The sequence below is a fragment of the Xiphophorus maculatus genome, chromosome 3 (assembly GCF_002775205.1).
Source record: "Xiphophorus maculatus strain JP 163 A chromosome 3, X_maculatus-5.0-male, whole genome shotgun sequence".
Taxonomy (NCBI): Eukaryota; Metazoa; Chordata; class Actinopteri; order Cyprinodontiformes; family Poeciliidae; genus Xiphophorus; species Xiphophorus maculatus.
This window is the reverse complement of record NC_036445.1, coordinates 15,707,949-15,730,805: the sequence shown is the minus strand read 5'-3', so window position 1 is coordinate 15,730,805 and position 22,857 is coordinate 15,707,949. Positions and strand designations below refer to the sequence as shown.

Sequence of the window (22,857 nt, the reverse complement as noted above, 5' to 3'; positions counted from 1 at the left end):
GCAAAGAGGACTTTGATTTTCCTGGTTGGCGGCTCTGTTGGTAAACAGAGGAGGCCGTGGCTCATGGTGGGTGTCGGGGGGTGGGGATGCAGGGATTCGATCACACAACTCTCATCAAAAGCTGCAGGAATGGTTGCTGCTGCAGGTTACATTCAGAATCAGGTGAACGCGGCCAGATGAGTAATGTCATTTGTTCAGCTCTCAGAGCGATCCAAGGGGGATGGTTTCACAGCTGTGCCGATGAGTGGCAGTCGAGTTATCGCTGTGGTCTGGCTTTGCCTCTAAGGGCTTTAATTAGTCCCCTCAAGTAAGAGGTCACAGAATAATCACAGATTGTTTTTCTGCGAGCAGGAAATCTTTTGGATCACCACTAATTATTAGGAAAGATGCTTATTTGCTCTTTATTCTCATTCTATGGACATATGGAGGGCTATGTTTCGATGATGTCTCCGGGTCATTTTCTCAATGCAAATCCCAAACATCTTGAGCTTATTTAGAAGTAAACTCTAAAGGTGAATGACTGTTTGGTAAGGAGTTGTCTGGGCTAAACGAAGGATGTGCAATATAACATATGAATGTATCAGTCAATAACAGCTCAAAAATAAATTACCAACAGATAAAGACCTGCAGATAAGGCTAAGTTTTGTTCGGTGGTGACTAACAGGGCAAAGCTCATCTAAGCTTGGTAAAATGGGACGAAGTTTATAGCTTTACTTTTAAAAGGTCATATAAAAATAGATACATAATTTTCCTAACTGACTTTGACTTTGATAAAAATAGCAACAATAATTCATTTCCTCTATAAAGGAAGTGGAATGATCATCAACAGTGACTTGCAAAAGTATCCATGCTCCCTGAACCTTTCATATTTTGCTGCATAACAATAACAAAGATGTATTTTATTAAGACTTTTATGTCAGACCAGCACAAAGTAAGGCATAATCATCACCTACATACCTTTTAAAAAAGCCAACTTACTTAAAAAGCCCGCACCCTTTAACATTTCTTTAGACACAATCTGAGAAGGTTAAGTTTGTCATGATTTGATCTGCCTTTTCTTTGCCTGTAAGGGATAAAAACCAGCATTATAAATGAGAATATAACTCCTGAAGCAATGCCAGCAGGGCTGGTTTTAACCTGGCAAGATAAAAAACAAGAACTGAAGCCTGGCTCTGCTATGAAGATCTGTTAACACAACCATAGGTTTGTTTAGCACTTAGCTGCAAAACCCAGAGAAAACTCAAGAAGCATTTAGAGTGTAAGCATCATATCTTTACAGTGGCCCCTGAGTTATTTATTGATCTAAAGTATGTGAAGGATGCATGGGATGATAAAGAAAGTGGGAGGCTTTAAAAAAAGTGGACATTAAGGAAACCATCAATAGAGATAATTTGTTATTCAGCGCCTGCATGTTTGATCACTTTTATGGAAAATGTTTCTTGTTGCCTCAGAGCGTCTTTCAAATAATCCACATACAGTAAGTCGGTGATCTAGAAAGTCCTTAGAGGGGTGTGTGATTTCTTACACAATTGAAGGAAACTGAGCTCTTTTTTTCAATGACAAGCCTGTGCAAGTTGTGCTTTTTTATAGCAAGTACGTGAAGGCTGAGGGCATTCAAGTCCTAAACTACTACAGAGAGAAATGTTAGAAAACCTGAAGAGACAAACAGCTGAAACGATGCATCTAAAACAAATAAAGCATGTCATCCATGGGGACTCTGCGTGAAGCTGCTGAGGGTTCGTCAACAGTTTTGATAAAAGACTCAACAAAGCCCGGGTTCGCTGTGCAGATCAACTTATTTACTATAGTCAAATCTCTCCTTGATGTGTGACAAACCAGATCTGTGAGTCAGCAAAGGGATATGTCCAGTTGAAAAATGATTGTCTGTGCCAACTCACCTAACAGGCAGATAACAAAAGCGCTAAACACAATGGTGTGGTAGGCTCTAAAGGAGAGGCTGGGGAATCAGTTCTGCTGCTTCTCTGCAGCCTCTTGTGTTTCTATGCTGTGTGAATCACATAAAGAGGTTGCATCAGACATGAGTTATATCCTTTACCTCTACTATCTGAGAAGATGAAAAACCAACACTGATGAGAACAAGTGTTGATTTTCGGTATTTAAAAGACTATTATTAGCCATTTTTTAAAATTTATAACAGGGATAGAGGAAAGTGACAAACAGCCAAGACGCACCTTAATAAGGAAGTGGTCTCACACACACAGAGATGCTAGACAACTCTCACTCAGAGGAGTTTCAGGGTAACTCCTCTGCACCAAACACCACAAACACACACTTTATCTCTGATTCTTTCTAGCAACAGACTAAGACGGCAGTGCAAATTACAAGCTGTTGTGTTTCTTGCACACCAGAAAGCTCTGCACATCTACAGCTGTCTATGCAGCAGAAACTCAGAGGGGAAATAAAAGAGTAGATTAGAGAATAAGAAATCATTTGGGATCAGCCAAAAATGATCAAGATGACTCATTTGATAATATGTTGTGCAAGAAGTCATACAATAAAGCTCTGATAGGTGTGGGCTGGTTACCTGAATCAACATTTACTGTGCCCTGCTGGTCAGCTGGTAGGAGATTCTATTTTATTTTTACTAATAGAAAGGTTAACTGTTGACAGTGAAGGCGTTGAAACTGAACTCATTAAAGCAACAAACATCAAACTGTGCGCTGAAGGGCAAATAGTTTTAAATTAAAGAAACCAGAGCGTAAAATGCAGTTTGTTTAAAATATTTGAGTAAATACCATAATAAAAGAGTAAAAACAGACTATGTTTACTACTGTAGTGAACATGCCTGACTTTTGATTTTCCACATTTAACTGCCATCTTCTCAAATGTATTCTGGATCATAGGATGTGATAAGGCCTGACGAAACTACATAGATAAAACTAGAAAAACAAAATTTCTGAAGAAATTTAGCCGGGGCCTGCCAAGGCGCGCCCGTCGGGCTTGGGCCCGGCGTCGTCACGCCACAAATCGGCGTCGACGCTAAAGAACGCCGCAACGTAATCAGTGGCACGCGGAGAACCGCAAGAACGTTAAGCGAGGCGGACGTGCACCATTCAGTACGATTTAAAATGTTGTCAAGGCTTTTATTTTGGAAGTTTTGTTAAACTTCATTTCAAAGGGCCAAACTAATCCCATGCGTAATAGTCCTTGGGTTAAAATAGTTATATAATGCTGAAAACACAAGTAGCTGATGTAAAAATATTCAAGGCTTTTATTTTGAAATTTTCAGTATGCTCCATTTTAAAGTTCCGAACTAATCCCATGTGTAACAGTGCTTTGCATGAAAAAGTCATATACGGCCAAAAAAAGCAATTACGTCATGTAAAATCTTCAAGGCTTTTATTTTGAAATTTTCAGTATGCTTAATTTTAAAGTTCCAAACTAATCCCATGTGTAACAGTGCTTTGGATGAAAAAGTCACATAAAGCCACAAACAGCAATTACGTCATGTAAAAATATTCAAGGCTTTTATTTTAAAATTTTCAGTATGCTTCATTTCAAAGGGCCAAACTAATCCCATGTGTAACAGTGCTTTGGATGAAAAAGTCAAATAAAGCCAAAAAGAGCAATTACATGATGTAAAAATATTCAAGGCTTTTATTTTGAAATTTTCAGTATGTTTCATTTTAAAGTTCAAAACTAATCCCATGTGTAACAGTGCTTTGGATGAAAAAGTCATACAAAGCCAAAAACAGCAATTACATGATGTAAAAATATTCAAGGCTTTTATTTTGAAATTATTATTATGCTCCATTTTAAAGTTCCAAACTAATACCATGTGTAACAGTGCTTTGGATGAAAAAGTCAAATAAAGCCAAAAAGAGCAATTACATGATGTAAAAATATTCAAGGCTTTTATTTTGAAATTTTCAGTATGCTTCATTTTAAAGTTCTGAACTAATACCATGTGTAACAGTGCTTTGGATGAAAAAGTCAAATAAAGCCAAAAAGAGCAATTATGTCATGTAAAAATATTCAAGGCTTTTATTTTGAAATTTGCAGGATGCTTCATTTCAAAGGGCCAAACTAATCCCATGCGTAATAGTCCTTCGGTTAAAATAGTTATATAATGCTCAAAACACAAGTAGCTGATGTAAAAATATTCAAGGCTTTTATTTTGAAATTTTTGTTAAGCTTCATTTTAAAGGGCCAAACTAATACCATGTGTAACAGTGCTTTGGATGAAAAAGTCAAATAAAGCCAAAAAAGAGCAATTACGTCATGTAAAAATATTCAGGGCTTTTATTGTGAAATTTTCAATATGCTTAATTTTAAAGTGTAAAACTAATCCCATGTGTAACAGTTACTGAGTTAAATCAGTTATATACAGCCCAAAGCAGCAAGTAGTTGTAAAGGCCAGTTCTCAGTCCTGATCTGTTTCAACTGAGGATAGATAGAACTACAACGATGCGTATTCGTAGTCCTAACCAGCAGCCAATAGCCTCTTGAGTTCCGTTGCTATGGCAAATAATGGTCTCAGCAGGTGTGAGCTCTGAGCTGTGAGCTCTCAAACACACAAGTGTGTTTGAGCAAACACACTTTACTGAAAAAAAGCATTGGAAACAAATCCTTCTTGTTCGGGAACCGTAATACATATTCGAAAAGCGTTTTAAGCGTATGACAGTTCAATGTGTCTTCTGCGATAGTCCCGAGATTCATATCTGTACCTCACTCAGAGCATTTACAGTGATGAGAGAAAGAAATGTTGTGCCCAGATATGAACCGAGGTCGGCTGTCACTCTAATATGAGCAAAAATGAGAAACTTTGGGTCGCTTAGAGGCAAATTGTGGACAAACCATAACTGGTATCGACGAGCCGTCTTCACTTTCGAAGAGATCACAGACGTATCTACAAAATGAAATTTGAATGGCATTTCTAGGTGAATTTGTGACGACACAGCAAATCCTCAAAAATAGGGTATTTCTAGGATTTTTCCCATTGAGTTATAATGGGGTTTTTTTCGTAGTTTTTTGCGAATTATGTCGCCATGTTAATCCCGAATCCCACCAAAAGTAATAGCTGGAATGGCGTGAATTTTCTGCACGTTTTGATACCTCTTTTGTAGGTGTGCACGCAGCGGTATGAGCCGCATTAACGGTTACGGATGAAAAATAAAGAATAACTAGAAAATTTCGGAAGAAATTTAGCCGGGGCCTGCCAAGGCGCGCCCGTCGGGCATGGGCCCGGCGTCGTCACGCCACAAATCGGCGTCGACGCCAAAGAACGCCGCAACGTAATCAGTGGCACGCGGAGAATCGCAAGAACGTTAAGCGAGGCGGACGTGCACCATTCAGTATTATAAAGTAAGTATATCAGCTAAAATCAGCAGAAACGCTAATGTTAGCGTCATTGCTTTCATCAGTATGTGGGAAATCACTAGGATATTTTCTGTAATTGATTTACTCCATTCAGTATACTAAACATTGCTAAAAAGTAAAATAAATAGCTAATAGCTTATTGAAGCTAAAATGCTAACGCTAATGAACCTTGCATTGAACTGTTTAGTAACAGTTCAATGCTCATAAACTGCAGGAAGGCAGTTCATTAGCATTTACCTAATGATTGTCACAAATATAAATTTTCAATAACGCACACACACACAACATATTACAGTTTAAAAATATATATTGACCTTATGTTAAAGATTTCTACAAACCTTTTACAGGTAAAGTTTACAATGAACCAAAATTACAACATTTAAAGAATACCATAAATTTAAGAATCTAATGTCTCTGCAATAAAAAGAAATTGCTATCTTTTTTATTTTTAAACAACACCTCATATTGTTAAATAACTGATTTTATGTATTCAAGTTTTAAATATTACATTTGAGTTTGCATGGATGTAAAATTACTGCTCAGTTTAAAAATTGCGTTGTGTTCTGTAAATAAACAAAACACAAGCAAAATCAATAAACTATATGCATATTCCAGTATACTGCGTTTTGGTTTTACATCCATTCTATTTAAATGTAGTTTGTTTGTGCTTACCAATGTTTTCTGGCCGGATGTCTGGCACCGTTTTCCCCTGGTCAGTTCGTCGATGTCTGGTTTTAGTTCTATTCTGTGGCAATCCGCAAAACGGCGTGTAGGTTTTCGTCAGTAATGCGCGATCTGTGCTTGGTCTTGTTTAAAGTCATTATTGAAAACATCTGTTCGCACAGATAGGTGCTTCCAAACGTGGACAAAACACGAGCTGCATGGAGTCGAAGCTGTGGCATCAAATCAGGGGGCAGTAGACGGTAAAAGTCCTCGATTGAAACATCACGGGACTTCGCTCTTTAGCTTGTTAGCTTGTCGATCTTTCAGTTTTATTCGCTGGGAAAATTAATCATCAGCTTGAGGTGACTCTGCTGCACTCTAGTGGCGAGAAGCCGTAATGTTGGTTGGTAAGAATCGGAAGGCATTATGGGATATGTAGGTTGTAGTCAATTCGTGCTCAAAACCTATTTTAAGTCAATCAATGGGGCTGTAAAACGGTGGTAGGGGGGAGAGGGCGACATAAAATGACGTAGCCGGCCACATGTGGCCCGCGGGCCTTGAGTTTGACACATGTGCAATAGAGGATCTATCTGCTGCTCATGCAAAACAGTATATTTTAATCCCATGTGTAATAGTCATTGGGTTAAATCAGTTATATAATGCTGAAAAAGCAAGTAGTTGATGTAAAAATATTCAAGGCTTTTATTTTGAAATGTTCAGTATGCTTCATTTCAGAGGGCCAAACTAATACCACGTGTAACAGTGCTTTGGATGAAAAAGTCACATAAAGCCAAAAACAGCAATTACCTGATGTAAAAATATTCAAGGCTTTTATTTTGAAATTTTCATCAAGCTTAATTTTAAATTGCCACACTAATCACATGTGTAACAATTGCTGGGTTAAATCAGTTATATAAAGCTCAAAAGAGCAATTTCCTGATGTAAAAATATTCAAGGCTTTTATTTTGAAATTTTTGTTAAGCTTCATTTCAAAGGGCCAAACTAATACCATGTGTAACAGTGCTTTGGATGAAAAAGTCAAATAAAGCCAAAAAGAGCAATTACATGATGTAAAAATATTCAAGGCTTTTATTGTGAAATTTTTGTTAAGCTTCATTTTAAAGTTCAAAACTAATCCCATGTGTAACAGTTACTGAGTTAAATCAGTTATATACAGCCCATAGCAGCAGGTAGTTCTAAAGGCCAGTTCAGTCCTGATCTGTTTCAACTGAGGATAGATAGAACTACAGCGATGCGTATTCGTAGTCCAAACCAGCAGCCAATAGCCTCTTGAGATCCGTTGCTATGGCAAATAATGGTCTCAGCAGGGTGTGAGCTCTGAGCTCTCAAACACACAATTGTGTGTTTGAGCAAACACGTTTTACTGACAAAAAAGCATTGGAAACAAATCCTTCTTGTTCGGGAACCGTAATACATATTCGAAAAGCGTTTCGAGCGTATGAGAGGGCAATGTGTCTTCTGCGATAGTCCCGAGATTCATATCTGTACCTCACTCAGAACATTTACAGCGATGAGAGAAAGAAATGTTGTGCCCAGATCTGAAATTCTATTCAAATACATGGGAGAGAGCCTCAGACAGCCTCAGAAAATCCTGTCGCATGACTTTGCTCTGAAGCACCGTGACAGAAAACCGTACGGTCTAGATAAATTTCGAAAACATTTTACCGGAGCAGACAGGCGTATCAATGTCAGGACCGATTTTGATACTAATCGTGCGATATTTGTGGGCGTGATGGCGATTTCAAAAATGATTTGGGTTGAAAAAGTTGTCTTCATCTCTCACTCTAATCAGCGAGAGAAGCACTGTAATTTTCGGAAAAATGAGAAACTTTGGGTCGCTTAGAGGCAAATTGTGGACAAACCGTAACTGGTATCGACGAGCCGTCTTCACTTTTGAAGAGATCACAGACGTATCTACAAAATGAAATTTGAATGGCATTTCTAGGTGAATTTGTGACGACACAGAAAATCCTCAAAAATAGGGTATTTCCAGGATTTTTCCCATTGACTTATAATGGGGTTTTTTTCGTAGTTTTTTGCGAATTATGTCGCCACGTTAAGCCCAAATCCCACCAAAAATAATAGCTCCAATGGCGTGAATTTTCTGCACGTTTTGATACCTCATTTGTAGGTGTGCACCCAGCGGTATGAGCCGCATTAACGGTGACGGAAGAAAAATAAAGAATTATAACTAGAAAATTTCGGAAGAAATTTAGCCGGGGCCTGCCGAGGCGCGCCCGTCGGGCATGGGCCCGGCGTCGTCGCGCCACAAATCGGCGTCGACGCCAAAGAACGCCGCGACGTGATCAGTGGCACGCGGAGAACCGCAAGAACGTTAAGCGAGGCGGACGTGCACCGTTCGGTACGATTTAAAATGTTGTCGAGGCTTTTATTTTGGAAGTTTTGTTAAACTTCATTTCAAAGGGCCAAACTAATCCCAAGCGTAATAGTCCTTGGGTTAAAATAGTTATATAATGCTCAAAACACAAGTAGCTGATGTAAAAGTATTCAAGGCTTTTATTTTGAAAATTTCAGTATGCTTCATTTTAAAGTTCTGAACTAATACCACGTGTAAGAGTGCTTTGGATGAAAAAGTCAAATAAAGCCAAAAAGAGCAATTACGTCATGTAAAAATATTCAAGGCTTTTATTTTGAAATTTTCAGTATGCTTCATTTCAAAGGGCCAAACTAATACCATGTGTAACAGTGCTTTGGATGAAAAAGTCAAATAAAGCCAAAAAGAGCAATTACATGATGTCAAAATATTCAAGGCTTTTATTTTGAAATTTTTGTTAATCTTCATTTCAAAGGGCCAAACTAATACCATGTGTAACAGTGCTTTGGATGAAAAAGTCATACAAAGCCAAAAACAGCAATTGCATGATGTAAAAATATTCAAGGCTTTTATTTTGAAATTATTACTTTGCTCCATTTTAAAGTTCCAAACTAATCCCATGTGTAACAGTGCTGTGGATGAAAAAGTCATATACGGCCAAAAAAAGCAATTACATGATGTAAAAATATTCAAGGCTTTTATTTTGAAATTTTCAGTATGCTTCATTTCAGAGGGCCAAACTAATACCACGTGTAAGAGTGCTTTGGATGAAAAAGTCACATAAAGCCAAAAACAGCAATTACCTGATGTAAAAATATTCAAGGCTTTTATTTTGAAATTTTCAGTATGCTTCATTTTAGAGGGCCAAACTAATACCACGTGTAACAGTGCTTTGGATGAAAAAGTCATATACGGCCAAAAAGAGCAATTACGTCATGTAAAATATTCAAGGCTTTTATTTTGAAATTTTCAGTATGCTTAATTTTAAAGTTCCAAACTAATCCCATGTGTAACAGTGCTTTGGATGGAAAAGTCAGATAAAGCCAAAAAGAGCAATTACATGATGTAAAAATATTCAGGGCTTTTATTTTGAAATTATTATTATGCTCCATTTTAAAGTTCCAAACTAATCCCATGTGTAACAGTGCTTTGGATGAAAAAGTCATATACGACCAAAAACAGCAATTACCTGATGTAAAAATATTCAAGGCTTTTATTTTGAAATTATTATTATGCTCCATTTTAAAGTTCCGAACTAATCCCATGTGTAACATTGCTTTGGATGAAAAAGTCATATACGGCCAAAAAGAGCAATTACGTCATGTAAAATATTCAAGGCTTTTATTTTGAAATTTTCAGTATGCTTAATTTTAAAGTTTAAAACTAATCCCATGTGTAACAGTTACTGAGTTAAATCAGTTATATACAGCCGATAGCAGCAGGTAGTTCTAAAGGCCAGTTCTCAGTCCTGATCTGTTTCAACTGAGGGTAGATAGAACTACAGTGATGCGTTTTTGTAGTCCTAATGAGCAGCCAATAGCCTCTTGAGTTCCGTTGCTATGGTAAATAATGGTCTCAGCAGGTGTGAGCTGTGAGCTCTGAGCTCTCAAACACACAAGTGTGTTTGAGCAAACACACTTTACTGAAAAAAAGCATTGGAAACAAATCCTTCTTGTTCGGGAACCGTAATACATATTCGAAAAGCGTTTTAAGCGTATGACAGTTCAATGTGTCTTCTGCGATCGTCCCGAGATTCATATCTGTACCTCACTCAGAGCATTTACAGTGATGAGAGAAAGAAATGTTGTGCCCAGATATGAACCGAGATGGGCTGTCACTCTAATTTGAAGAAAAATGAGAAACTTTGGGTCGCTTAGAGGCAAATTGTGGACAAACCGTAACTGGTATCGACGAGCCGTCTTCACTTTCGAAGAGATCACAGACGTATCTACAAAATGAAATTTGAATGGCATTTCTAGGTGAATTTGTGACGACACAGCAAATCCTCAAAAATAGGGTATTTCTAGGATTTTTCCCATTGAGTTATAATGGGGTTTTTTTCGTAGTTTTTTGCGAATTATGTCGCCACGTTAAGCCCAAATCCCACCACAAGTAATAGCTCCAATGGCGTGAATTTTCTGCACGTTTTGATACCTCATTTGTAGGTGTGCACCCAGCGGTACGAGCCGCATTAACGGTTACGGAAGAATAAAGAATATTAAAGAGACGCTTCTCTCCGACAATAGTAATAGGTTCCTGCCATTGCTTTGCATGGCAGGCCCCAATAAAGAGACGCTTGTTGGGTGTAGAGTAATAGGTTCCTGCCATTGCTTTGCATGGCAGGCCCCAATAATAATAAAGAAACTTTTCTTGGGAGAATAGCAATAGGTTCCTGCCATTGCTTTGCATGGCAGGCCCCAAAAAGAGTCTTAATGAAATTTCTTTAATTGTCAAAACTGCAGATCTGCTGTGAAGAGAGGCTGTAAAGAGAGAGAGTACAGGGCTATCCTCAGGCAAAGAAGCAGATTGCTAAGACATGAAATAATAAATGAGTCATTGCCCATTCAGAGCCAAGCTAAGCGGAGATGTAATCATTATTCAGAATCTAGGTTTCAAGAAAATTTATAAACATGAGTTTAGAGTAATAAATGATGATCTACTATGGAGTTAAACAGGCTCTATGCCTAATTTATCCACAAATGCAGTGGCTGTCAAACGTTTTATAACAACTACCACTGGGGTAAAGGTTTTCCAGTCATACTTACTGCCATGCTTAAAATTGCAGTACAACAGACCAATATTTCACAAGTTTGTTGAGTCATCTCATTAAAGAGGGGAACCAGAGACAGATCTTAATTGCTACCAATTAGAGGCTGGTTGAAGAATATATCTCCTCAAGCATTCAATTCTTACTCAGAAACTGGTTAAGATCAAGTTCTAACTTCAGATGTAAATGTTCCTGATGAACTGTTAACCCCATGAGTCATGAGCTAATTACCTGTGCCAAGTTATACCATCTAATCAGTTTCTATTCTAACTTATTACGAGCAGGATTGGGGTGTTGGCATGTCCTGGTAACTATCTCCAGCAGTCATTATCACAAGGCAACACAAGGACAAAATGGGACAAGTATGGGAGCAGACACTAACAACTGAAGGCAGTTTAGAGAGAACAATTAACCTAACATCCATGGAGTACCAGAGGAAACATCCATAGATCCACACAGAAAGCTGCTGAAGTGCTAGAGTGATGGAGAATAGTATAACACAGTGCAGCCCCTCCCCACTTGTTGCTGCGTGGTGCCAGACAGCTGGCAAAAAGAAGGCTTCTACAAATAAAAGTACAAATTTGACTGTTGGGAAATATCTCCAAGTACTACAGAAAAACACATTCAGCCATGATATGGAAACTGAATTATCACCCTTCACTCTGCTAAGCTAATATGTTGTAATATTTTACAACTGGCAACTCTGAATTATCAGATCATGTACTGACGCTACATTGTGGCTAACTAACTTTACATTTTAGCTAGTAATTGGTTGGTACCAAAATTCCATTAAAAATAGTCATTGCATCCCGTTTTTAAGAACATTATCATACTGATGACACATGCTTCAGCGAGGAAGACAGGCAGCCAGGTAGGAACAGGAACAGGAAGTAGTCCCAGAAACACCTGCATCGCAGGTACATGATCTAATTAACTTTAAGATGTGTTTCAGTAGCAGTTTCTTCGTGACTAGAGGTGAAAAGTCTCGGAAATGTACGAAAACGACACACGATGCTTGTTTGGTTTACACAACGCAACCAAAGTCACACCAGATAAATAAACGCTGTTTATAGGCGAGCAAGCGAAAAAGAACCGATTTCCTCCTATAAGCCTGACAACTAACCCTGGGGCTCACAGGCCTGATTGTTATGAGTTTATCGGCTCTGAGTAACTCCGAAGTTCGGGCAGAGGAGCAACAACAACAGGTGTCATCGTCGGCTCTTCCGCACTCGCACTCACCTTTGTGTAATACAACATCCACAGCTCGTACAGCCTTTCCTTCGATGCCATTCCGCCGCCTCTGTGGTTGCTCATCACCTCCTCGTGTATGTTTCTCTTTTTCTTTCAAAGAATCGTGCGAGCGGCGTCTGGCTGAAGTTGCTTCCTAAAGGCAGGGGGACGCGGCGCGCTCCTGCCAACCATTCCTGCAAATATCCAACAGAGGTACACAAATCCGAATGATAAGAATAAATATTGAAAAAGAGCTGTCAGTGTCCAAATGCAAAGTTATCAGAAAACGCGGAGAAAAAACAAAAAAACAAAACACCAAGTCGCTGATTCGAACACTTGCCGAAACTGTGCAAGCACAGGGGAGGAAAATGCGTGGAAATACACGCCCGGAGAAACACCCATGTATGTCCGCAGTCACAGCGAGCTTGTCGCTGTATGGATCCTGCTGGAGAGGGCTCCCACGGAAGAAGCGAGAGATGCCATCCACTCGGGACTCAGAAACGGCAGCGCTGCCCGTTTTGGGATCAGCTGCTTTCAGAGGGCGGACAAGAAGCGACTGATCATCAACTACTGTTAACAAGACCATAAATTCACTGGGAAGTTGACTGGAGATCATGCTCACAGGTAGACTGATATTCTTAAAGACACATGCACAAATAAACACGGGCTTAGCCAGACGCTGCCAAACATCAGCAGCAGACAAGTCTACCTGTTCAAAAAAGGAAAATAGAAATCTAAAAGCAAATTCTTTACAGTAGAGAATCAGGGCCATTTTTCCAGGCCGAGGAACGTGTGTTTTGGCACAATAAAGAACCGACAGCTGAACTTCAGACTCCATTATCAACTTGTAATGGTTCCTTGTTGCTTATTATGTTGTATTAAACAAGACTGTAATAAACAGCAGACGTTTTTGGGAATAAAAGGCCATTCATAAATGTATCTAGAAATAAAAATGAAGAAACAAAGACATAATTGTCATGCACTGCTAAAGGATGAATACTGAAATTAAAACCTATAAGGTTTTAAAGGATTAGGTAGAGGGTCCATTTTATTTTTAACAAATAGTAGGAGGTCACAACAAATCTGTGGAAGACTAACACAAAGTGAAGTAGAAGGAGATGACACATTCTGAAAATGTTTTATTTTTAAATTCTGAAAAGTGTGGCATGTGTTTGAAATCAACCCCCATTACTCTGATACCCCCAAATGAAATCTGCGAATAGCATAATTACTACTGCACTCTGCAAAATTGTGTGGAGAAGAAAAAAAACATGTTAAAGAAGGCATACAAATTTCAGACTTTTAGAAGAAGGTATTTAGGTCATGTGAGTCTAGAATGATCTTTTTCACCTACATGCAGAATGATTGGTAGAAGCCTAATACTTTAAGTCCCTCTCAACAATCCATAGTTTAGCTAAAACCATATCTTTGTCTTGTTTACAAAATACTTTCCTTGCAAGTAATTGCAAAGAGGGAAGAAAACGGGAAAAGACATCACTTCTAAATGTTCAGCACTGGTAGAGGCATAAAGCAAAAGCTTTGTAGCTTTAATTGTAGCAAAAGGTAGTTGCACAATGTATTAGGTCAGAGGAGATGGTTAAAAAAGCATGCCACACCTTTCAGGTTTATATTTGTAAAAAAAGAAAACAAATTTTTGCATAAGTTTGTTTTCTTTTTCTGACTAGAGCATCGTTCAGTGGCTTTATTGAACCGTTTCTTTGTGTTGCTTGTGCAACACATTTAGAGTAGTGACCCATGGAACATACCCAAGATAACTAAAATGTACTATATTATTTTATTTTGATATTCAGCTTTTGTTAAACTGTGAATCTCATTTGGAACTGGAGTTTATTTATTTACTGACTGACCTTGAGCTTGTTTCTTTCCCTGAGGTTATCTTTCTAGGTTTTTCAACATCACCATGACAGGGTTGGGTTGTGACACGCTAATGTTAATCACCAGAACCACGGACCCAGTGCAGCTTGAGGAAGCTGAATTACTATGGCAATGGCCTACATTCCTAAACAAGACCTGACACTGTGACCATCAGCAAACGTTACAGTGAGGCGGTAATATTTGCTTACATGAACTTGAACCCATATATAGAGCATGTGTAAAATGTAATTGAATAATAAATAATTTGAGAAAAATAACTTGTCATCTACGCAAAATATTACAAATGCAAATATTATATGTAGCAATACATTAATAAATGTGTGTTTTTTTTTTTTTAATTTTCAAGACAATACCTTTTTTGTTATTTTACATAGATGCAAAAAATTACAATGGTTTCATTGTTAATTGGGGGCACATTTGTTTTCAAAACAAAATCACATGAGCAGGCAACAGACCATCCAAGTTGAAGCGCTCGACGCGCGACTTTACGCCCTGCTGCAGCAGGGTCTGTTAATGGATGTCAGAGGGAGTCGAGCGGCGTGTGGAGAGATAAACATGGAGAAAAACGTCGGGTCGCTTCAGGAGCAGGCGCTGAAGAGAAAAGAGAGACTCAAAGCGCTGAGGGATAAAAAACGTCACGTAAGTCCCTCTTCTAGCTTGGAATAATATTTGAGAATTTGAACACGGTTAAGAAAGTCGTATTTTTTTAAGCTAGGTAACGTTAACAAACTTAGCTTCAGGCTAACGTTAGCCAATGAGTTGAGGCGAGGAATTGGAAAAATTATCCAATTTTAGTCAAATACGTTGTGTATGTGTTTGTATAGTTGTTTAGATATTAAATTGAGATGAATTCAAGTCAAATTTGATTTTGTAATCGCCGTTGTGTGGCATATTTTATTTATTTATTTATTTTTTGCAGTGCTGATTAGCTAGGCTAAATGTTGTATGTTCTTACCTCTATATGCTTCATGATTAGACTGAACTTCAAGGTTGATTTGTTCGTGCACATTGCTTTATGTTGCACCCATATTAACGTTTTTCAGCCACAACATTGAAAACCTGATGTTCGCTTGAGAAAGATCAGATGAAACTCCAGTAGATGAAGTTACACGGTGTATTTGATCACATTAAATTTGTGACAGGTCCTATTACATCGTTCATTTAATACCAGACTGCAAAGATTTAGTTAGGACAGTCCCTTGTGTTTTTGTTTTGGAAATAAAAATCTATGAGGCAAGCAGTTTTTCCCATCTCCCTTTACTCAATACCCTAAATAAAATCTAATACAACAAGTTTCCTTTAGAAGTCAACATATTTGTAATTGTATTCTACCTGGATGTATGTAGTGTCAGTATAAATGGCTAAATCTGCTTTTATTTCAATGACCCCTTCTGAAAGTAAACTTGAATTTTGAGTGAAAAATTAATACCACCTGTAGCACATGTTTGTAAAACGCCCTGGGCGAGCTGACATCACTCTGAATTACAAAACCCCAAAGAATGGATTGGTGAAAAAAAAATAAAAATCCAGATTTTCCAAAATTATTTCTTTTTAAACAGAAAACTTGATCAATTCATAAAATCAATTCAATTTTCCAGTTACCACTGTGCTCACAACATGAGTTGCACTATTGGCATTTATCTATGTCTTCCCAGAAAAACAACAACATAGAAAATAATAATCATTGCTATAATTATAACAATCTTTCCCATTTATTTTGCATATTTGAATTAAAACATAAAATATTGCGTTAGAAATATCAACAGGACAATAAGTCATTCCAAGAATAAAGGACAAGATTTAGTCACAAACCTAATATTCAAATCTAATATGGCTGTAGTAGTAAACAGTTTATATGCATTTCTAGAATGCATTCTATTTTATAATCATAAATGCATACACAACATGCATTTGAGCTTTAATGTTTGGTTTTAGAGTAACAGCTTAGAGGCTCTCAGCCAAGTTACGAGTTGCAACAACTGCTAGATGTTACTAGTTTTCAGACCTGCAACTTTAAGCAGAATAAGTAGGTGTGATTGTATTTCTAGATCCTGATCCACCTCCAGAGGTAAATGGTCGGTAGCAGAAGTAACCACGGAGACTTGTTCTCTGTTCACTTCACTGGGTGGGCTTAATATTTTATCCACTTTACCTCTGAGTGGGATCTGTTTGAAGCAAAGATGATTTCCAGTTCCTCATTGGGGTTGCAGTCTGTGTTGCAACATTTGACAGTTACAGTATTTTGCTCCACTATGGTCGTCTACATGTTTTACAAAGGGATTTTTGCAGAGACCTTGTTCAATGTGCCACCCAGCCCCTCCTCATCCTCTCTTTTCATAAGATCCTGTGATATTGCAATGGTTGATAAATGTTTCCTCCAGTCTGCAGTTGTTGTCCTTCTGTGCTGCACTTGAATTATACGTCACTGCCCTGAATTGTTCAAGCAGGTGGACAGGAAGCCTCTTCAGGAAAATAGAGCCTGGGAGGGGTTTGATTTCCTTTCTTGCAAACTTTTAAATTTAGGTCAATACATTTGAGAGGTGGAGGGGGCATGCTTTATAATTTTTGCAAATGAGTTTTGTAATTTGTCTCACTAGATTACATGCGGATAGATTTTGTGCAGGCAATACATTTCCTTTTTTGCCCGCCAGTACAAAAAACATCCAAATTTCCAGATTAATAATTTTTTTTTTTTTAACTCAGAAACTTCTGAACAGGTCAGCTCTTTAAGCAACGAAGTTCAAAATGTAAATGTGTTATTTGACTCCCAAATCACAGGACATTACAAACACTCAGAATTATGTTTGTCTATGCAAATGATGGTCTGTGGGTCTCCTGTGACAGACCTAATTTAGGGTGATTCATATGTTCTTTAAAAAAATAAGTGTCTTATTTTTTCATGGCTGAATGCAGTGATTCTTATTTCCCTTTTTGCTGTTATGCTATTTGCTAAAGTGGTCCTACTGTGCTGATGTGTCTGCAGGGACATGAGCAGGAAGATGAAGAACCAGAGAGCAAAAAGGCGACACTAGAGGAGACTCCTGAAGAAAAGCACAGGTTGGATCTCCTTGCTCTGCAGAGATGCTCATGATTTGTTTGTTTTGTTTGCATATTGATCTTTCTTCAGTGTTTTCTTCTTCTTACTCTACAGTTTAGACACAAACGGAACTGAAACTAAACTTGATGTGCAAGATCAGAGCATTTATCTGCGCTTTAATCGCCTCACCACTGCATGTCTGTCTGTGTGTGCAGGTTGTGAGATTGGATGTTTACACTGGGCTTACACACAGCCTGGTGCCATTAGCAGCTCAAATATTGTGCAGCTCGCTCAACTTCATATTAGCAGTTGGTAGGAGGGAGCAGCCATCTTTCCTGTCCTACAGGACCTTTTTTTTCTCCATTGTTTACATTTAATGACTTTGTTCTAAAGGCACCTGAAGGAGTGCCGCAGCTTTTCCTCCAGTCCGACAGGACAGGTCTCTCTACCAGGGTGAAAATAGCCTCAGGGCTTACAAACATCTTTAGCGTTTGGGTGTAAAGAGTGTCAAGTATATTCTGGGGTTTCAGAACTGTGTTTTGCAAACACTGACACTGGTCTGCAATGTGCTGTGAGTGTAATGTATCTTGCTATCAGCATTAAAGTTTCATAGGAGATCGAGTTGCGAAAGCAGGTTGGTTTGGAAAAAAGAAATTCTTCTTGTCCCTTCGAGGTTTCTATCTCTTTGTTTTCTAACATTTTGTTCCAAGTCTAATCCACAAGATGCACCAACTATGCCTTGCAGCTTTTCCTGTTGCATCATGTTAGGTGTGGCTAAAACTTCAGTTCTTTTATTGAGAAAGATGGGCAAGCAGATTCCAAGTTCCTCGAGTTGACGAATTACATTCAAAGAACTTTGAACGCCTTTGAAATCTTTTGCTTCATGTTCATGCTTGCCGTGTTGTGTGTTAAAGTAAAGTAGCTGAGTATATGCTGGCCTGATATTATTGTAAACAGTTGAGTACTCCTGCTGCCCTTCCTCCTCAGCAAGAGTTTTCTCAGAACATTTAGAGAGAGCCCCTCTCAGCTCATGCTCCAAATTTATCACTTTGTTTCACTTTGATGCCACTGTCTGCTTGAGGTGGAAATGTGTAAACACACCCCTCAGCGTTTAGAAGCATTTGAACTTGGTGACGGCTAATGACAAAAAAAAAAGCTTTGAGGGCAGAAGATTTACACACCTATTGTCCGTCCTGTTCTTTGTTCTGCTCATGGAGGCAGTTGAAACATAATTTTTCCCTGGATCTCTTGCTGCGTGTTTATTTTCAGGTGTGGGAGGAAAAAAGGAGTTAATAGTGATGGAGATGGTGTAAAATTCTGCTTAAATATTAATGGACACAACAGGGTGATTCTTAACAATGTTGACGACCTTCTGACCTTCAGCAGCACACTAAAAGGTTCAGGTTTCCATTTGCAGGTTCATCAAAATAAATGCAAGAATTTGCATTTACCTATTGAAATTGTTGGAATTATCTAAGCTCCTCTCCACAGAGATGAGAATGAAATTTAGTCAGTGATCGGAAGGTTGTAGGTTCGATTCCAGCTTCCTCCTGCCACATATCAATGTGCCCCTGGGCAAGGCACTTAACCCCAAACTGCCTACCGATCTGCGTATCGGTGTATAAGTGTGAGTGTTTGTGGGGGTGAGTGGGTGAATGTGACTAGTGTGAAGCGCTTTGAGTGGTCAAAATGATTGGAAAAGCGTTATACAAGTTCAGTCCATTTTTCATTTCACCAGATACGTTGAGGTTTTAAAAAACGTTTTAAAACTGCAAAATATTTTCTGTCATGATGTTTCTATGACTAAAGACGAAAAGATCCAGGTTCTGTTTAGAAGTGTTTGAAATGAGCCTGATCTCTTTGCCTCAGCCATAGCAAAATGTGAGGAACTCGGAGTAGAGCTGCTGCTCGTCTGGAACAACATCAGTAGAGTTGCTTCTGTCGGGATACTTCCTGGACCCAACCCTTTGGAGATTTTCCAGGCATGTCCCACCAGAAGGAGTCCCCATGCTCGACCCAGAACTCACTGGAATAAGTTTGTGTTTGTCCTGGTTTGCCGTTTCTCAAGATCTCCCAGAACCAGCTGAAGAGTGTTGCTGGGTAAATGTTAGGCTTCCTTCTTTGACCAGCTACCTCCATGCGCCTTTCTTTGATAGCCAGACACCACGGCTGGATGAATATTAAAATCCAGTTTTCCCAGTCCTCTGGTTATCCCTCCATTCATTGGGATCGGGTTATAAAATTTTATCTAATATGTCATTTGCATTTTTGTTTCCACACACAGTTGTAGAGTTTTAGGGGACAATATTCAAACAACGATTTAAGCTCCAGTCAACTTTGGCAGCAACAGGTGTGGGAGGGGAGCACTGTCCTACTCTGTGTAATAAAGTTGCAGAAAATTTTCTTTTACTTTGATCCATCATTACAAGCAGTATGATAGAAAAGGTGTTGGAGCCATAGCTGAATACATGTACCCAGCTGATCCCTGGTCAGTTGTAGAAAGATGTGATCTAACGTTGGGATAAAGAAAGCTGGGTTACATGTAGTCTACTTAATGCAAGGGAAGTGTTTGATCATGCTGGCTTGCATAAGACATTTTTATTATTATTAAAGTGACAGTGCTTTACTCAGTCATATTTTGGTTGTTTTAACAATTAAAATAAAGTTTACATTTTTCTACCACTGAACCAGCATCGTAAGCATCTGATCTGCACACACACGTTTGCATAAACGCAGGCACGTGTTTATGCAAACACGCGTGTTTAGGCCTGTGGGATCCTGCTGCTCTCTGTCAGCCGAGAGCAGCAGGATCCCAGCTAGCTTTTTCACCCGTACCCATACAAGGCATTGGGCCGTCCGACAGAAGGAGTGTGATGGATCTATCAAGAGCGCAGCGTGTCAAGCTTCATCCCAAATCCACGCTAAGCTCTCAGCAGCTGATAAGTCTGTTGTGCCGTGCTTGTTAACCTCCGCCTCTGGACCCCTCGGTGTGATCCGCCAGAGACGTCGGCTAAGCTCGCCAAGAATCCCTCTGTGTGGAGCTGTGATGAAAGACGCGGCCGTTCTGCATTAAGGGAAGAATTCCTCAGCTGTTTTCTGCCCTCCGTGCCCAGGAGCAGGTGGAACATGTTAATCAGAAAAGCTTGCTGGTATAAATGGGGACATTATACTCTTACCACCCCTTTTTTAGACATTAGATGTGCAGCTGTGTGGGGATTTCAGATGATCTTTTATGTTCTTTAATTTGCCTACACTGCCACCTGCTGGATCGTCACATTTGTAAATATGTCCACTAAAGTTCTGGGGGGGGGGGTTCTGTTTTCAGAGAGCTGAAACTGAGGAATTACACTCCGGAAGATGAAGAGCTGAAGGAGAGGCAGGTACCTAAAGCCAAACCAGCTTCAGGTGAGACTTTTGGATTGAAAACAAGCCTTTGGTGCTGCAGAAATGAGTTGTGCTGAAACTGATCATGTTCTTTGGTTGCAGTGGAAGATAAAGTAAAAGATCAGTTGGAGGCAGCAAATCCTGAGCCCATAATCGAAGAAGTGGTGAATACTTACTTTCGTTTGGATCTATTTTACATTAATAAAGCATTTTAAGTTGTCTAATTTACCTTATTTCTGCCTTTAGGATTTGGCCAATCTTGCACCAAGAAAACCAGACTGGTAAGCTCCATTTCAAAGTTTTGAATCAAGGTTGTACAATATCTACTAAGATAGTCATAGCTGTTGAAACTTTTCACATTTTGTCCAATTGTAATCATAAACCTCATTGTGTTTTACTAGAATTTTATGAGCTATACGTAAAAAGTATCCCTGCAGCATGATGCCGCCATCACCGTGGGAGTACTGTATTAGTTTTCCATTATAAAGGCTGTTTTACATTCAGCACAAGCATTTCTGTTATTGTCTTGTCTTGTCTGAAAGTGTCTTGCACTTTCTTCTTCTTGTTTTCTGTACATGGATTTGTAGACAATGGGTTGCAATCTAATTTCTTTAGAGGTATCAGAATATTATTGCCTAAAATTGTCATTTGTGGTCAAATTTAAACGATAAAATGGAAAAGAAACTATATTAGAAGAATTTATCAAGAACTCACCATGTGTTTTTCATTTTTTAATCATCAGGGATCTGAAGCGTGATGTGGCAAAGAAACTGGAAAAGCTGGAGAGGCGAACACAGAGAGCCATCGCTGAGCTCATCCGTTAGTATCAACCACTTTGTTTGCGCTCTTTATCGCAGGATGTTGCAAAGATAACCATGTTTGGGAGGACTGTGAATTATTAGGCTAATTGCTCTGTGACTCCCAGATGTTATGGGGGCTTGATTTGAAGGACTCTGATAACCTCAGATGTCTGATTCCACCTGATAAGTGAGCAGCAGTCCAAAAATAGTTGGGTTCTGCCAGGGAAAAACGATACGGATTTTTAATTTTCCAGTATTTTAAATACAACACTTCTCACTTATACTTAAAACGCTTCAAGAGGACATGTTTTGAGTTAGCATGTGCTACAATAGCTGAGATACTGTTGATGCAAATAAATATTTTCTAGTTTTAAATTCAAACAGATGACGAAATTCTGCTTATCTACTCATCATCTCATAAAAAAAGCATAACTACACTGGGTTTTATTGGACCTGTGGTCTGATGTTTTTGTGAGGGATTGTTTGTGTTGTGTGTTTCTGTCCAGGGGATCGGCTGCGAGGCAGTGAGGAGGAGCTGGCTGCAGCGGTGGGAGCTGTGGGAGTGGAGGAGGGAGACTCGGACTGAATACGTGATGTAACGGGGAAACTGACAGAAACAGGAACGGCCTCAGTTCACTGTGCTTTCAAATGTGAGCTGTACATATTGGTTTCATCCTGCAGAGGAGACGGTTGGATGTGTTTTTTTCCTCACCTTCCTATGAGTCATGTGTTTCATATGTGGTTTGTGAAGGTGTGTTTTATATATATATATTTTTAAACATTTAAAATAAAATGGCTGTTTTTTTTTTTTAAAAAATGTCTGAATTTCCTTGTTAAATAAATAAAGCTACTATAGAAGATATTTGGATTAAAACATCAGTTTGTAAGCAAAGACTTGAGTTCGCACTTCTCCCAAAGTCTAAATGAATAAGAAGGAAGAAGAGCAGAAAGGAAAATGTTATTTTTAGGCTTCATTCATCCTCTGTCTTCCATTGTGTGTTAGAGATCTGACTCACACTGATTCATTCCAACCTGACCGCTTTTATGCTGGTTAATTAAATTATTTACAGAGAAAAGTTTAATTATCCTAGAATCCATCTATCTGTCCATTCTTTCATTAATCTATGATTTCATTAATCTGCCTATTCATTTATGTATTCATTCATCTTCTGCCATCCATTCTTCCTTTCATCTTTATTTTCCATTCATTCTTCTGTTGATCTGTCCATCTTCATTCATCCATCTGTGTCCATCCAGCCAGTAAATAACTGAACTTGATCATACGTCTGTTTATCCATCCATTCATCTTTTCAGTTTTTCCAGCTTCTGTTTAATACCTGATGAAAAATGTCTAACATTAAAAATATTGTTTATACATATAAAA

The 22,857-nt window shown here is 38.7% G+C and overlaps 2 protein-coding genes across 4 annotated transcripts in view; one reads left to right on the top strand and one right to left on the bottom strand.

The window, feature by feature from the left end:
* The window catches only part of nbeal2 (neurobeachin like 2), a 53,526-nt gene extending 40,842 nt beyond the window's left edge, over positions 1-12,684 (bottom strand). For all 3 annotated transcript variants that reach the window (XM_014470845.2, XM_023330890.1, XM_023330892.1), the window contains exon 1: positions 12,366-12,684. In XM_014470845.2, the coding sequence (XP_014326331.1) occupies positions 12,366-12,440 (75 nt within the window). In that variant the 5' untranslated portion in view covers positions 12,441-12,684. The remainder of the gene's footprint in view (positions 1-12,365) is intronic.
* A 1,991-nt stretch (positions 12,685-14,675) lies between these two features.
* Positions 14,676-22,333, top strand: ccdc12 (coiled-coil domain containing 12). Its single transcript, XM_005804663.3, has 7 exons — positions 14,676-14,891; positions 17,236-17,309; positions 20,615-20,694; positions 20,776-20,837; positions 20,920-20,954; positions 21,416-21,492; positions 21,980-22,333. Exons 1-7 carry the CDS (start codon positions 14,691-14,693, stop codon positions 22,057-22,059), a joined length of 609 nt encoding a protein of 202 aa, XP_005804720.2. The 5' UTR covers positions 14,676-14,690; the 3' UTR covers positions 22,060-22,333.
* The last annotated feature ends 524 nt before the right edge of the window (positions 22,334-22,857 follow it).